The sequence below is a fragment of the Neltuma alba genome, unplaced genomic scaffold, assembly GCF_004799145.2.
Source record: "Neltuma alba isolate B1F8T4 unplaced genomic scaffold, ASM479914v2 tig00006231_pilon, whole genome shotgun sequence".
Lineage (NCBI taxonomy): Eukaryota > Viridiplantae > Streptophyta > Magnoliopsida > Fabales > Fabaceae > Neltuma > Neltuma alba.
In genome coordinates, this window is record NW_021634396.1 from 25,440 (window position 1) to 37,609 (window position 12,170).

The window sequence follows — 12,170 nt, forward strand, 5'->3', positions numbered from 1 at the left end:
TTGCTCCCACGTTTTTCCTCCTTCCCTTCGAGTCACAGGTCCCCTTTCTCCTTCACGTTGCCGCCATTTCATCATTTCTTCCTGGGTCTCTCTCTCTCTGTCCTGCCTCTGTCAATGGAGAACTTGTTGGGTCTGCTCAGAATTCACGTTCAGAGAGGCGTGAATCTCGCTGTCAGAGATGTTGTAAGCAGCGATCCTTACGTTGTCATCAAAATGGGCAAGCAGGTAATTCAATTTTGATTGCTATTCTGTAACTCTTGTTTTGATGGAATTTCATTACTCTTTCTCTGTATGGCTTTGTCTTGGTGCTTTTATCCGGACTTCGTGTTCTCTGTTTTAGCTTCTATCTTTCTGTGACGGTGTCTTTAGCTTATTGAGTTTGATTCTGGGTTAATTTTTCTGGTCATTTCTGTCTCTAATCTCAATCGTTTTGCTTCCGTTCGTCCATCTTAGTTTGCTACTTGATTATCTCCTTTGATCGTGCCGGCTCTGAAGCTTCTGGTTTTTTTTCACCGCTCCGTCTTTACTGACTTTGACTTAACCAGCTGCCAAGAAATTGAGCGATTTCTCCCCTAAATCAAGTCACTGTACATACGTTGAACAATTCCAGCTATTTTCATACTTGGAAGAGTAAATGCTATCTTCCATATTGCAAATAAAAAATTATCACGCTCTTTTTATCACTGCGGGAAAAATTAGTTCGATCGAAAAGCAGGATTTTCTATTGCCGGCCCTGCTTAATTTTCCATGGTTGTTTTATCATTCATAATGTGATAATACTCATAAATTACCCTACTTTGACCGGATGGTGGGGATGATTTTTCTGGTGCATGCATATTCATCTACTTAAGCGCTGGGATTTGATTGTATAGTGTTAAATTAGCTTTAACATTGAATTAAAGATTTTCCTTCTGTACATTCAAGTGATGTTTGCATATGATGTCTGGTGCAGAAATTGAAGACTCGAGTGATAAATAAGAATGTCAATCCTGAGTGGAATGATGATTTGACCTTGTCTATTTCAGATCCTCGTCTTCCAGTCCATCTGGTAAGTAATTGTTCTTTTGCAACTCTATCGTTGTCATGTATCTGAAGCATATTGCCTGCTGTTATTTAATATCAATCAAACTAATCTTTTGTTTTTCAAGTTTTAATGGGTCTTGGGTTTATGAATTGTCTAAATTTAAATCAAATTCAATAAAAATGAATTCCCCATGGATATAATAATCAATGACTATCTTTTTTCTTATTTATTCTTAGATACGAAAGGAGGATTTGAATCTTAAATCACTATACACACCCCAACTTTCTTTTACCACCGAAGACTAGCTTAGATGGCTGATGAGATGGACATCTGAACATCAATGTGTTCCCTGCTTGGTTGATGGGGTTCACAAAATCAATGCACTGCTTAGTTACAGAGGAAATTCTTAACTACATAATTACATATTTAATGTAGTGACAGGGTATGTAGGGAGTCGATTATCAAAGTGAGTGTTTCAGGTTTTGAGATCTATTTAGATGCGTATTTTGGGTTGTTCTATTGGCTTTTTACGCAAGCCAATTGCACAAGGAATACTTTAATTGGTTAGTTTTATTCTGCAATCAACTTTGGGGAACGACATCCTTTATTGTCTTGTGATTTTTCACCAAACATTCCATTGGTCTGTTAATAAATATGAGTATCTTGTCATCAATACGTTGAATTTAAGCCATTACAAACATAAACAGATGTTGGATTCTCACAATCAATGCATTCCCCATTTACTATATACAACTTCCATGTTAGCTATGCACAGAATAAATGAACACTTACCGAAAGTTAGTGTTTCAGCTGATGACCTTCACTGAAACACGAATTTTGTTCATTGGCTCTTTGCATCAGCTGGTGAGGGAGCTTTGACAGTAACATCCTCCGTTTTCTTGTGATTACAGTATGTGTATGACAAAGACAAATTCAGTTTTGATGACAAAATGGGGGAGGCTGAGTTTGACATTAATCCCTTTCTTGAAGCTGTGAGGATGCGGCTGAAAGACCTCCCTGATGGAACTATCGTCACAAGAATTTGTCCGAACCGACAAAACTGTCTTGCTGAAGAGAGCCAAATTGTGTGGAAAGATGGCAAAGTTGTTCAAAACATGGTTCTTAGACTGAAAAATGTAGAGTCTGGGGAAGTGGAGCTCCAATTGCAATGGATTGACATTCCTGGTTCCAGGGGTCTGTAGCTTTGTGCTCCACATGATCAGATGCTCTCTCTGCTTCGCACATTGTAAATACTGAGAGATTCAGTGTAGTCTCATAAGCCTCCACCTTGCTCTTTTATTTCTTCAGTACTTTTATTCTCTTTTCCCCTTTTCACATCCTAGTGAGAACCCGCTATGTGTTCATGTGTTTTTTTAATATGTAGTGATTTGTCATTAAAAAAAAAAAATTATGGATGTAAGTAGGGCGGACATTGGTGAGACTAGCTATCTGCTGTATTGCTGTTTGTATTGATCCTATGCACTGGAATAGCTATAAATTAATCGGTTAAGTTTTATAGTATTGAGTCATAATGCTTTTGCATACGGTTGCTCAACAACAAAAAATATTAGTTTTGTGAACAATGGAATTTGTGTAGTGGGGAAGCTTCCTACCGTGCGGGGCCTTGATGTTTGTTGAGAGCGGATCTTGTGAACGTGTTTTATCCCTGGTCAAAACTCAAAAGTCACGAGTATCTTAGAAAGAATGACGGGTTGTTGGCAATTAAAATTTAAAAAGAAAATTGAGGGGATTCTGTCCTTATCCTTTTCCTTTGTGTGGGGTTATAATTATTTGCTAGTATCTAATTTCTATTAAAATAGTTAAAAAAAATATTGAAGGAATAAAAATAAAGTTAAATAGATAATAATATCAAATTATATACGAGTGGGTGAACCCCCGTGTGGCTCATCGAGAATTCCTTCTCTCTTGATATTAGACCAGAAACAAGGCTTAATAATTAAAAAAATAGGGTTGGGCTGGAAAAATGGGGTTGAAAGAATTATTTCGGCCAACAAGAGTTAGTAGGTTGGCTTATAAGTAACTTTTTAAACGTAATTTACAAAATAAGAGATAAGCCTATGAAAAGAATTTTATCTCATCTTACATGAACTTACTTAAAAGTTCGTTTTGAACAGAGCTCCAAACAAGCTCTTGATATATTACTTCTGATCTTTAATATAAGACCTGGTTAATTAATTTGAATAGATTAAAGAAGTTTGTTAAATTAGTTACTTGTAATAAATATGTGTTATCTTTCCTTGAATATCCCTACTAATCATATATATTAGCTACAGTTATCATTTGATGGAACCTTTAAGATGCTCAACAATTACAAGGATTATTTTGAAAAAAAAATATGAAAAACAAAATGAGTTGAGGTCTTATATTTATAATCAAATTGAATATCAAAATAATTTTTATATTAAATATCGGAGATAGGAGTTGATAAGGAATCAACTTAGAACTCACAATATTATGGGTTTAAATCCCGCTATTGATGTGAAGACATTGTTTATGGACAAGCTAACCTGAAAGTATATTCTAATCTTAATGAGCCTTTGAAACCGAACTCATTTAAACTTTTTTTTTTTTGTACTGTATAAAAAAATGACACACTTCAATTAGCAAATGGCTTGGTAGCTTAATGACGTGTAAGTTTTAGTGCCTGCCCTTGCATTTTTACTCAGTACTCATTATCTCTATATTTAAAGATATATTTAAAAAAATATTTTAAATATATTTATTTTTTTAAACTAATTTTAACTCATTTTTGGCCTGAGTACTTCAATTAGTTGCGCATAGTTCTTCATTTGACATTAATTCCCTACATGCAAGGTCTTTAATTGTCAATTCCCTCCCCCAATTTTCTATGTTTTATATTAATATTTAATATATATATATATATATATATATATATGGATATTGACTTTTCAAAAGCTGGTGTGAAAGAAAAGAAATGAAACTTTTCGTGTCCTGTTCAAAGACTAGGATATAGTAGTGGAGGTAGGAAGAGAAGCGGGTTGAGGCTTAAAAGCTGTCATGGAACCTAGCTTTCCTGAGCACCTGGAATAAACCTTCCTCAGGGCTCTATTGCTCATCTTTGGGTTCCCAGTTGCGAAGCTGATGGATCGGGTCATAGTTCGAGTCAAGCGAGGCCTGAATCTGGCTATCAGAGATGCCGAAAGCAGCGATCCTTACGTTCTCATCAAAATGGCCAATCAGGTACTCTTCAATCCGTTCTTTATTGTCTCATCTTTAATTTCTGATTACTTCGTTTTCATGCCCTAATTCTATTCCTGTGCTTCTGTGGTTCAAGCTTATTATCTCATAGGCTTCTTTAGCTTACTGACTTTGTTAGTTCTGTTTTCCTCTTAATTTTCGCCTCTCATCTCAATCCTTACGGCTTTATTCTGCCACTTCGTTACTTATCTCTTCATGCTTGTCTCTTTAATCAGCTTCTTTGATCGACCCAAGTATAAAGGCTGCGGTATTCATAGATTGAACAATTCCAGCCACTTCTGCTGTTAAAACCGCTTGCAAGAGTTACCATGTTTGACAATAGAAAAGGAAGAGACAAAAAAAAAAAAAACTTTAATTAATGGAGAACGAAATGAGACGGGGGTTTCTGAGAATTCTATTTTTTTTTTTTAAATTTAGCAAAAAGGCTTCCATGACCCACTAGTAATGAGTGGCTAGGAAGAAGAATACTCTGGAAAAGAGGAATAACACAAAAATCAGCAATAAATGATGTTTCCGACAAATAAGATCCCTATATTTTATTATTGCTGACGTTGCTCGCTTTAACTCTCTCTCTGCTTTTCTTTTCTCGACCTCATGGCTTGCTGTAACTCGACGTCATCTTCCCATGCCATTATTTTATTGATGCTAAATATGACATTTCTTATTTATTTATTTTTTAAAAATCAATCTTAGTTATAAATGTTAAATGTTTCGTAAAATTCTACGTTTAACTAATACACATAATTTGCAATTTGTAACAATGTTTTTAGAAAGATAATATTTATTTATTATAAATAATTAACTCAACAAATTTACTTATTATATTTAAATTAGTTAATTAGGTTTAATATTAAGTATTAAGTACCAAAGATAGTATCATGCTTTTTACTCAAATTTAAATTATGAAAACTTAATTAGTTCAAAATGATAATTAGGCAAAAAGTGAAAAATATTTTATAAAATGTTAAATCCTAACTATTCAAATTTTGATCCAAGGGTTGAGAACTTATGATGGGAAGTAAAAAGAAAGTGGAAAGCAGAAGAAATGGATAGAACCCAAATCTTTCTAATTACTCTCGGCCCAAAAAATTGATTACTAGAACTAGTATGATGAATTTGAATTTAAAAAAAATTAAAATCGATAAAAAAATTTAACCATTATAAATAATTTAAACTAATTCCACTAATATTAAACGTAGTTGGGATTTACGACATACCAACGTAACATCTCCCACTCAAGTGATTACTCATGAAAAGATCCATCTCTGTCACCTCCACTGGCCTCGTACTAATAAGCAGACTACCGTGACCATATGGGCATCACGTCACGTCATGTTGGCGTTTAAGATTGAATTGAAATCTGTACACTTTTTCCTTTGTTGTTTAGTGAAAAATCCTTGATATTAAGATTGAATTAAAATTAGATAATTAGTTGAGAACGTTGTAAAATTTTGTTTCTTGTCTGGTGCAGAAATTGGAGACTCGTGTGGTGGAGAGGAATATCAATCCTGAGTGGAATGAAGACCTGGCTTTATCCATTTCAGATCCACATCTCCCAGTCCAACTTGTAAGTCGCCATCTTGTTTAACTCTTTACAAGAATGAAACTCATATTCACAATCTAATTAGCTCCAGTCAAATTAATCAATAATGAATTCCCAGGAGCTTGTGACTTGTCGGAACTTGAATAAAATCAAACAAACATTCTCTTGTTTTATTAATGAGCACATTGAATCTAGGCCATTACAATGAGAAACAGATGTGGGGTTCTCACAATCAATGCATTGCATTGCTTATTTACAATGAAAATCTTTACCTGCGTATATAATACACAAGAGTCAAAATATGAACATTTGCTGAAGTTAGTGATTCAGAAGATGAGATTCACTGAAACACGAACTTGGCATTAACATCATTCATTGTCTTGCAATTGCTTGCAGTTTGTGTACGACAAGGACAAATTTTTTGATGACAAAATGGGGGAGGCTGAGTTTGACATTAATCCCTTTCTTGAAGTTGCGAAGAAGCGGTTGGAATTAGAAGGCCTCCAGGATGGAACAATCATCACAAAAATAGAACCCAACCGGCAAAACTGTCTGGCTGAGGAGAGCCAAATTGTGTGGAAAGATGGCAAAGTTGTCCAAAACATGTTTCTTAGACTGAAGAATGTGGAATCTGGGGAAGTGGAGCTCCAATTATCAATGGAGAACATGTTGGGTCTGCTCAGAATTCGCGTCCAAAGAGGCATAAATCTTGCCATCAGAGATACCTTCAGCAGAAGCAGTGATCCTTGTGTTGTCTTCCAAATGGGCAAGCAGGTTAATTCAATTTTGATTCTGTTATCTTAGTGCTTTTTTAATTCTCTTGGTGATGCTTCTGGTTATGGCTTTAATTTTGGCGATGCTTTTATCAGTTGACAAGGATACTAATTGTTCTTGTGCATGTATGTTCATCTGCTTTAACTTTTCAGCAGGAAAAAAGTCCATCTGGTTAGAACATTGCTCCTGGATTTAAGTTAGCTTTAAGATTGAATTATAATTGAGACGAGGTAACAACCACGTAAGATTTCCCTGCTGTGCTAAATTAAAGTGACGTCTGCTTATAATGTCCGATGCAGAAATTGAAGACTCGAGTAGTGAAGAGGAGTCTCAATCCTGAGTGGAATGAAGATTTAACTTTATGCATTTCAGATCCTCCTCTCCCAGTCCAACTTGTCAGTAACTGTTTTTCTTTTGCAACTCCCTTGTTTGCTATCATTCGACAAAAGTTGACAACCCATATAAAACAAAACGATACTTGCATATGTTAATGAAGTATATATTACCTGCAGGTTACTTGTCATGTATTTATATGCCAAAACTAGAAATCAAATGAATCAACATGCTCCATTATTGTCTCTTGTGATTGCAGTTTGTGTATGACAGAGACATATTTAGCTTTGATGACAAAATGGGGGAGGCTGAGTTCGACATTAATCCAATTGTTGAAGCTGTGAAAATGGGTTTGGAAGGCCTCCCTGATGGAACTACCATAAGAACAATACTGCCGAACCGGCAAAACCGTCTTGTTGAAAGGAGCCAAATTGTGTGGAAAGATGGTCAAGTTGTTCAGAACATGGCCCTTAGATTGAAAGATGTTGAGTGTGGGGAAGTGGAGCTCCAATTGCGATGGATTAAGCTTCCCACTCCCAGTGGCCTCTAGTGTTTGTGTAAATATTGAGACCACACATTTCTCAAATGACCTTCAGGTGCATTTGTTAATGTCAGCTTAGTATATTTAGATGAATAACTCTTAGGGATTGATATTGCACTTTGATCATTAGAGATTATCTATCTAATGAGGTGGAGTACAAGCCATATATGTTCGCATTGCTTAGTACAGGCCAAGTTATTGAAGGTCTCTCAGAGAGACTGCACAGAGGAGATGGAGAGGTTTCATGCTTGGCCTTAATTGAAAAGGCTTGGGAAGGAGGTTTTAGGATTGCGTGCTTGGAGCTAGTTCTCATGAAGATATTCACGTAAATCAGGATAGAACTCATCTTACATATTTATCTTGCACATTGTAAATTACAATTAAGAAGCTGTTTTTAAAAGCTCTATTCATCATTCCAATACACATATGGTCTAATACTTTAGAGTTTCTATTGGTTTTTTTAAGTTTATAAAAAGAAGTATTATTAGTAGATCTTCCCAAAAATTTTGCAACACATATGGATTGATTGACTAGTTTTATTTATTGACGATATACTAAGATGTGACTTTGAAAAAAAAAGTCACAAAAACTTAATTAGATTTTGAATAAGTAAATTGTTACTTTTAATGTTTGAAAACACTTGCCGAGAGTATGATGCCATATCAAGAGGGATAATATATACCGCATGTTTCATTTTCTCAAAATCCCATGCTATACATGGAAAAGGGTATTTAGGTTTGTGTAAATTGCAAAACCTCTTACAGATAACTATAACAATAATTTTGTTATCTTAAAATTTTACTCATATTGTAGTGTTACAAATATTAATTTAGTTTCGTCCTAAATTCAAGCGACAGATTCCCAATATGATTTGTAATTCACTATTTAGTACTACTGACTTATTCAAATTGGTATTTGGGACATCTACTGTGCTTAACTGCTTCCCCTAACACCTTTTGTAATACTCCAGCCTTCCAAATGTCTTTTATTTTTCTTTTGATTATTAGATTCTACATAAAATTAATGATATTTTAATATCTTACGAGGGAAAAAATGTGCAATTTTAATTTTTTATGATTTTTTAAAAAATCAAAATTGCACAATTTTGAAGTATTTTAGTTTTAAAAAAAAAATTGCACTATTTTTTTAAAGATAAGATATCAGCATGTCACTAATTTTATGTAGAATATTAAAAAAAGGTTTGAGAAGTTGATATATTATAAAGAACATTAAAGAATATCAGAAAAAGGCATATTAGAGGCTCCAAACCCTTCAAATTCAGACTAAATTATATCTTAGAAGTTGATCGGGACTTGCTTGAAAAAGAGGCTTTTGCCATTCAATCTGATCGTAATGCCGGTGTAAACAGTAAATCCACATAGGGATAAGGTTTTTTTTTTTTTTGGGGGGGGGGTAGAAAGTAGAAACATCAGGATAAGTTTTTTTTTTTTTGGTAAAAAGGATGGGCTCAGCCCAATTTCATTAAACTAAAGGCAGTTGGGGATTCAATCCCATACAATCAGCAAGCCACAAATCTCGTAAATGATTCGGGCAAACACTAAAAACAGTAGACGAAGTAAGCCCCTCCTTAGCCAAGGCATCAGCAAGGGTATTTTGTTGTCTGGGAACATAATTAATTCGTAGTTCCCAATCTGACTCTATAAGATCTATAATCTGCAAGAAAATCAGGCTCCCATTAATTGTGCCTTCTCTGCTGAGCAACCTATCCACTAGAACCTTGGAGTCAGATTCAAGAATGACTTTGTCAAAGCCGAATTCTTTAGCCATTTCAAGTCCCTTAAACATGGCCCATTCCTCTGCTTCCAGCACATCACAATAACCAAGAGACTTAGTAAATCCTGCAATCCAGGCACCCCTGCAATCTCTAAGAACCCCCCCACATCCAGCCTTGCTCCTTGATTTAGAAACAGCTCCATCTACATTCATTTTAACCCAACTCTGAGTAGGTGGGTTCCAAATCGCGTCAGAATCTTGGTGACTAACACCTTGAACAGCACTATCATTAAATGTTGAAAAGGACTTCCAGTTTCTAAGGACAAAGGCCGCAGGGTTAAGAGGTTTGTCATAGTCTTCTTTGAAGCAGTGATTATTCCTCCATATCCATAGGTGCCAAACCGAAATAGCCCATATAATACTCCAAGATCCATTCTGCTTCAAACCCAACTCTCTATTTAAATTTAACGCCATCCAGTCCTTTAGGTGGGCAGAAAAAAACTGGACTACATACCTTGGTTCTAAGAGTCTATACCATAGATCTCTTGCATAAGAGCAGTCACGTAAAATATGTAGAGCATCTTCCACTTCCACATTACAGTAAGAACATATAGGTGAGGTAGAAGACCACTTACTCCTCCATAGCTTTGTGGGCAACTTGTTACTGTAAGTCATCCATAAAAAAACTCTAATCTTTTCAGCACCGTTCCACTTCCATATCTTCTTATAAACACTACTATAGGAGTTAGGAGGAGGTTTCTCAATTAAGTAATAAGCACTCTTTACAGTAAAGTTCCCATGAGGTGTTAAGCCCCAAGTCATAATGTCATTTCCCACCGTGGGCATTGGTGGCAGCATTGAAATAAGTTTTTGAATTACCTCCCCTTTAACTGTGTTAGCCATCCGAGAGAAGTCCCAAGTTCCATGAGCAGTCCAGTCAACAACGTTGCTGTTTTCTTCTTCTGGAGAAATTTCTCTTAGGCACATATCTCGAATTTTTTCTCCTTTGAAAAGCCAGGCATCACTGAAAAATTTGACCGATTCACCATTTCTAATTTGCCACTTAGTACCTTGTTCAATTAAATCTTTCTGCCGACAAATAAATCTCCACAAAGTAGAGTCTCCTTGTTGGAGATTGAGGAGGTCACTCTCAGATCTGATCATGTATTTCTGTTGAAGCACTTCTGTGTTAGATATTTTATTATAATTATTATTTAGATATATATTAGGAAATTAATAAAATACTCTGAGTGTGGCCCTTTCAGTCAAACAAGGCCCAAGCCCAGTAGGGTTAAGCTTTTCAGTCTATATATGTGTTGATAACTCTCTGATGGTGAGATACACAACAATTGAGTTGACGGCTGAATATTCTGAGAGCGAGTGAAACACCTATCTGCTCCCTTGAGGTTCCCTGACTGGTGACGGCTAATCCAGTTGCCATCACTGTGCCCTATTCCAGTCAGAAGAGACCTGAACAACTCTTTTCTTCTAACTGTTGTTCTCTTTTGCAGCTCTATTCCTTTATCTCAGATCCCGAGATAATTCAAGATAAGACAAATGGCAAGAGCTCTATTCCTTTATCTCAGATCCCGAGATAATTCAAGATAAGACAAATGGCAAGAGGTACACAAAGATTCTTCCGCTGTATTATTTTATGAGAAGATTCACATCTCTTTATTATTTTATTTATTTGTATTGTGAATCTGTCTTACACGTGGCATCAGAGCCAGGTTAGGTTCTACTCCGCCTAATTTGTTTAATTTGGTCGTTTTGTTTTATCTGGGATGATTTGGCTTTATCTGTACCGTATATCTTCATCAATTTCAAAGGCCAGATCGGAATCGTTATTATTTTCGCCGGTTATTTTAAACAATTTTGGTTCTTGATTTTATTTGAGATCTGTATGTGTGATATTCTCAAAAGGCTCAATTTTTATTTTACATTCCGGTTCCTTCTCGTTTTGCAACCTGTCGTAAACCTTTTCCTTTCTATGTTTGAGAGAGCATGTCTTCGGTCATCTGGGACGGAAGGAAGGAGAATGTTCATCCCTCCGATGACCACCGTCATCACCTCCATCGGAATTGGAGGGGCCGAAAACGAAACTCTCCTTTTTCATTCAAAAAAGTCTGAGTTTTAATTCCGTTTTGCCCCTTTTTCGCTACTGTTATTGTTCGAAATTCCGTTTATTATTGTTTTTTGTGAATTGCGCCCTCAGAAATAGAGAAAAACAGCGTCTTTCACACTGGAAAATAGCCCAGAACCGCCGGAAAAAATGGCAGTTTCCGGCGGCTATGAAGGGCCGCCAACCGGGTCGCGAGCGGGTCTGGAATCGGGTTGACCTAACCCGATTCCATGAGGAAGGAGACCCAGCACTAGAAACGCCGCCGTTTTGGATTTGAGAAGGCTTCTCTGTCTGGTTCTAAAACGGCGTCGTTTCAGGCTTGAGTGAAACTCACCGTTTCACTTACTCATGTTTTGGGCCGACCATTTTGGGCCGCATTTCGGGCTTTATAAAAAAAAAAAAAAGTGTTTGGACAGAACTGGATTTCTGGGTTTGTAATCATTTTTTTTTCTTCTTTCTGAATTTCGAACTGGGCCGAGGATTTTTTTTTCCTCTCTCTCTGTTTGCTATCTGGGCTGCACTGTGCGCCTTGGGCTTGCTGTTTTTGCACAGAAATCAGTTTTTGGTCATTGTTTGGTTACTGGGCTTCTGTTTTGGGCCAGAACAATTATTTTGTTATTTAGAATGTTCCTTTTGGACCTATTTTAATTAAACTCTGTTTAGCCCATTTATTTTTATTTTCCAGAATAAGTTTATGTTAAATAAATAATTAATTGCAAGTTATTTATTTATTTGAAAAATAGTTTTCACATGTAATTTATTCTATGCAAATATTTGAATTGTTTAAATAAAGATAAAAGTTAATCTTAGCTATTTCACATCTTGTGTAAATTTGCAAAATTGTTTGTTTGCCTAAATG

General features: G+C 35.8%; 2 protein-coding genes across 3 annotated transcripts; both read left to right on the forward strand.

The window, feature by feature from the left end:
• On the forward strand, nucleotides 1–2,556 carry LOC114749935 (protein C2-DOMAIN ABA-RELATED 4). Its single transcript, XM_028938483.1, has 3 exons — nucleotides 1–225; nucleotides 953–1,048; nucleotides 1,936–2,556. The coding sequence occupies exons 1-3, from the start codon at nucleotides 115–117 to the stop codon at nucleotides 2,224–2,226; spliced, it is 498 nt and encodes a 165-aa protein (XP_028794316.1). The 5' UTR covers nucleotides 1–114; the 3' UTR covers nucleotides 2,227–2,556.
• Nucleotides 2,557–3,948: 1,392 nt separating this feature from the next.
• LOC114749933 (GTPase activating protein 1-like) lies at nucleotides 3,949–7,878 on the forward strand. 2 transcript variants are annotated; one of them, XM_028938479.1, is made up of 5 exons: nucleotides 3,957–4,246; nucleotides 5,736–5,831; nucleotides 6,204–6,581; nucleotides 6,881–6,976; nucleotides 7,174–7,878. In XM_028938479.1, the coding sequence occupies exons 1-5, from the start codon at nucleotides 4,148–4,150 to the stop codon at nucleotides 7,462–7,464; spliced, it is 960 nt and encodes a 319-aa protein (XP_028794312.1). In that variant the 5' UTR covers nucleotides 3,957–4,147; the 3' UTR covers nucleotides 7,465–7,878. The 2 variants fall into 2 exon arrangements, with proteins under 2 accessions (XP_028794313.1, XP_028794312.1); XM_028938480.1 differs by lacking the exon at nucleotides 6,881–6,976 and having other exon boundaries at nucleotides 3,949–4,246.
• Nucleotides 7,879–12,170: the final 4,292 nt, after the last annotated feature.

Bases quoted from the DNA above. Each gene is read 5' to 3' on its own strand.
- LOC114749935 (XM_028938483.1), top strand. From the start codon at position 115: ATGGAGAACTTGTTGGGTCTGCTCAGAATTCACGTTCAGAGAGGCGTG. The intron at 226-952 runs GTAATTCAATTT...TGTCTGGTGCAG, and splicing joins TCATCAAAATGGGCAAGCAG to AAATTGAAGACTCGAGTGAT. The intron at 1,049-1,935 runs GTAAGTAATTGT...TTGTGATTACAG, and splicing joins CTCGTCTTCCAGTCCATCTG to TATGTGTATGACAAAGACAA.
- LOC114749933 (XM_028938479.1), top strand. From the start codon at position 4,148: ATGGATCGGGTCATAGTTCGAGTCAAGCGAGGCCTGAATCTGGCTATC. The intron at 5,832-6,203 runs GTAAGTCGCCAT...AATTGCTTGCAG, and splicing joins CACATCTCCCAGTCCAACTT to TTTGTGTACGACAAGGACAA. The intron at 6,582-6,880 runs GTTAATTCAATT...TGTCCGATGCAG, and splicing joins TCTTCCAAATGGGCAAGCAG to AAATTGAAGACTCGAGTAGT.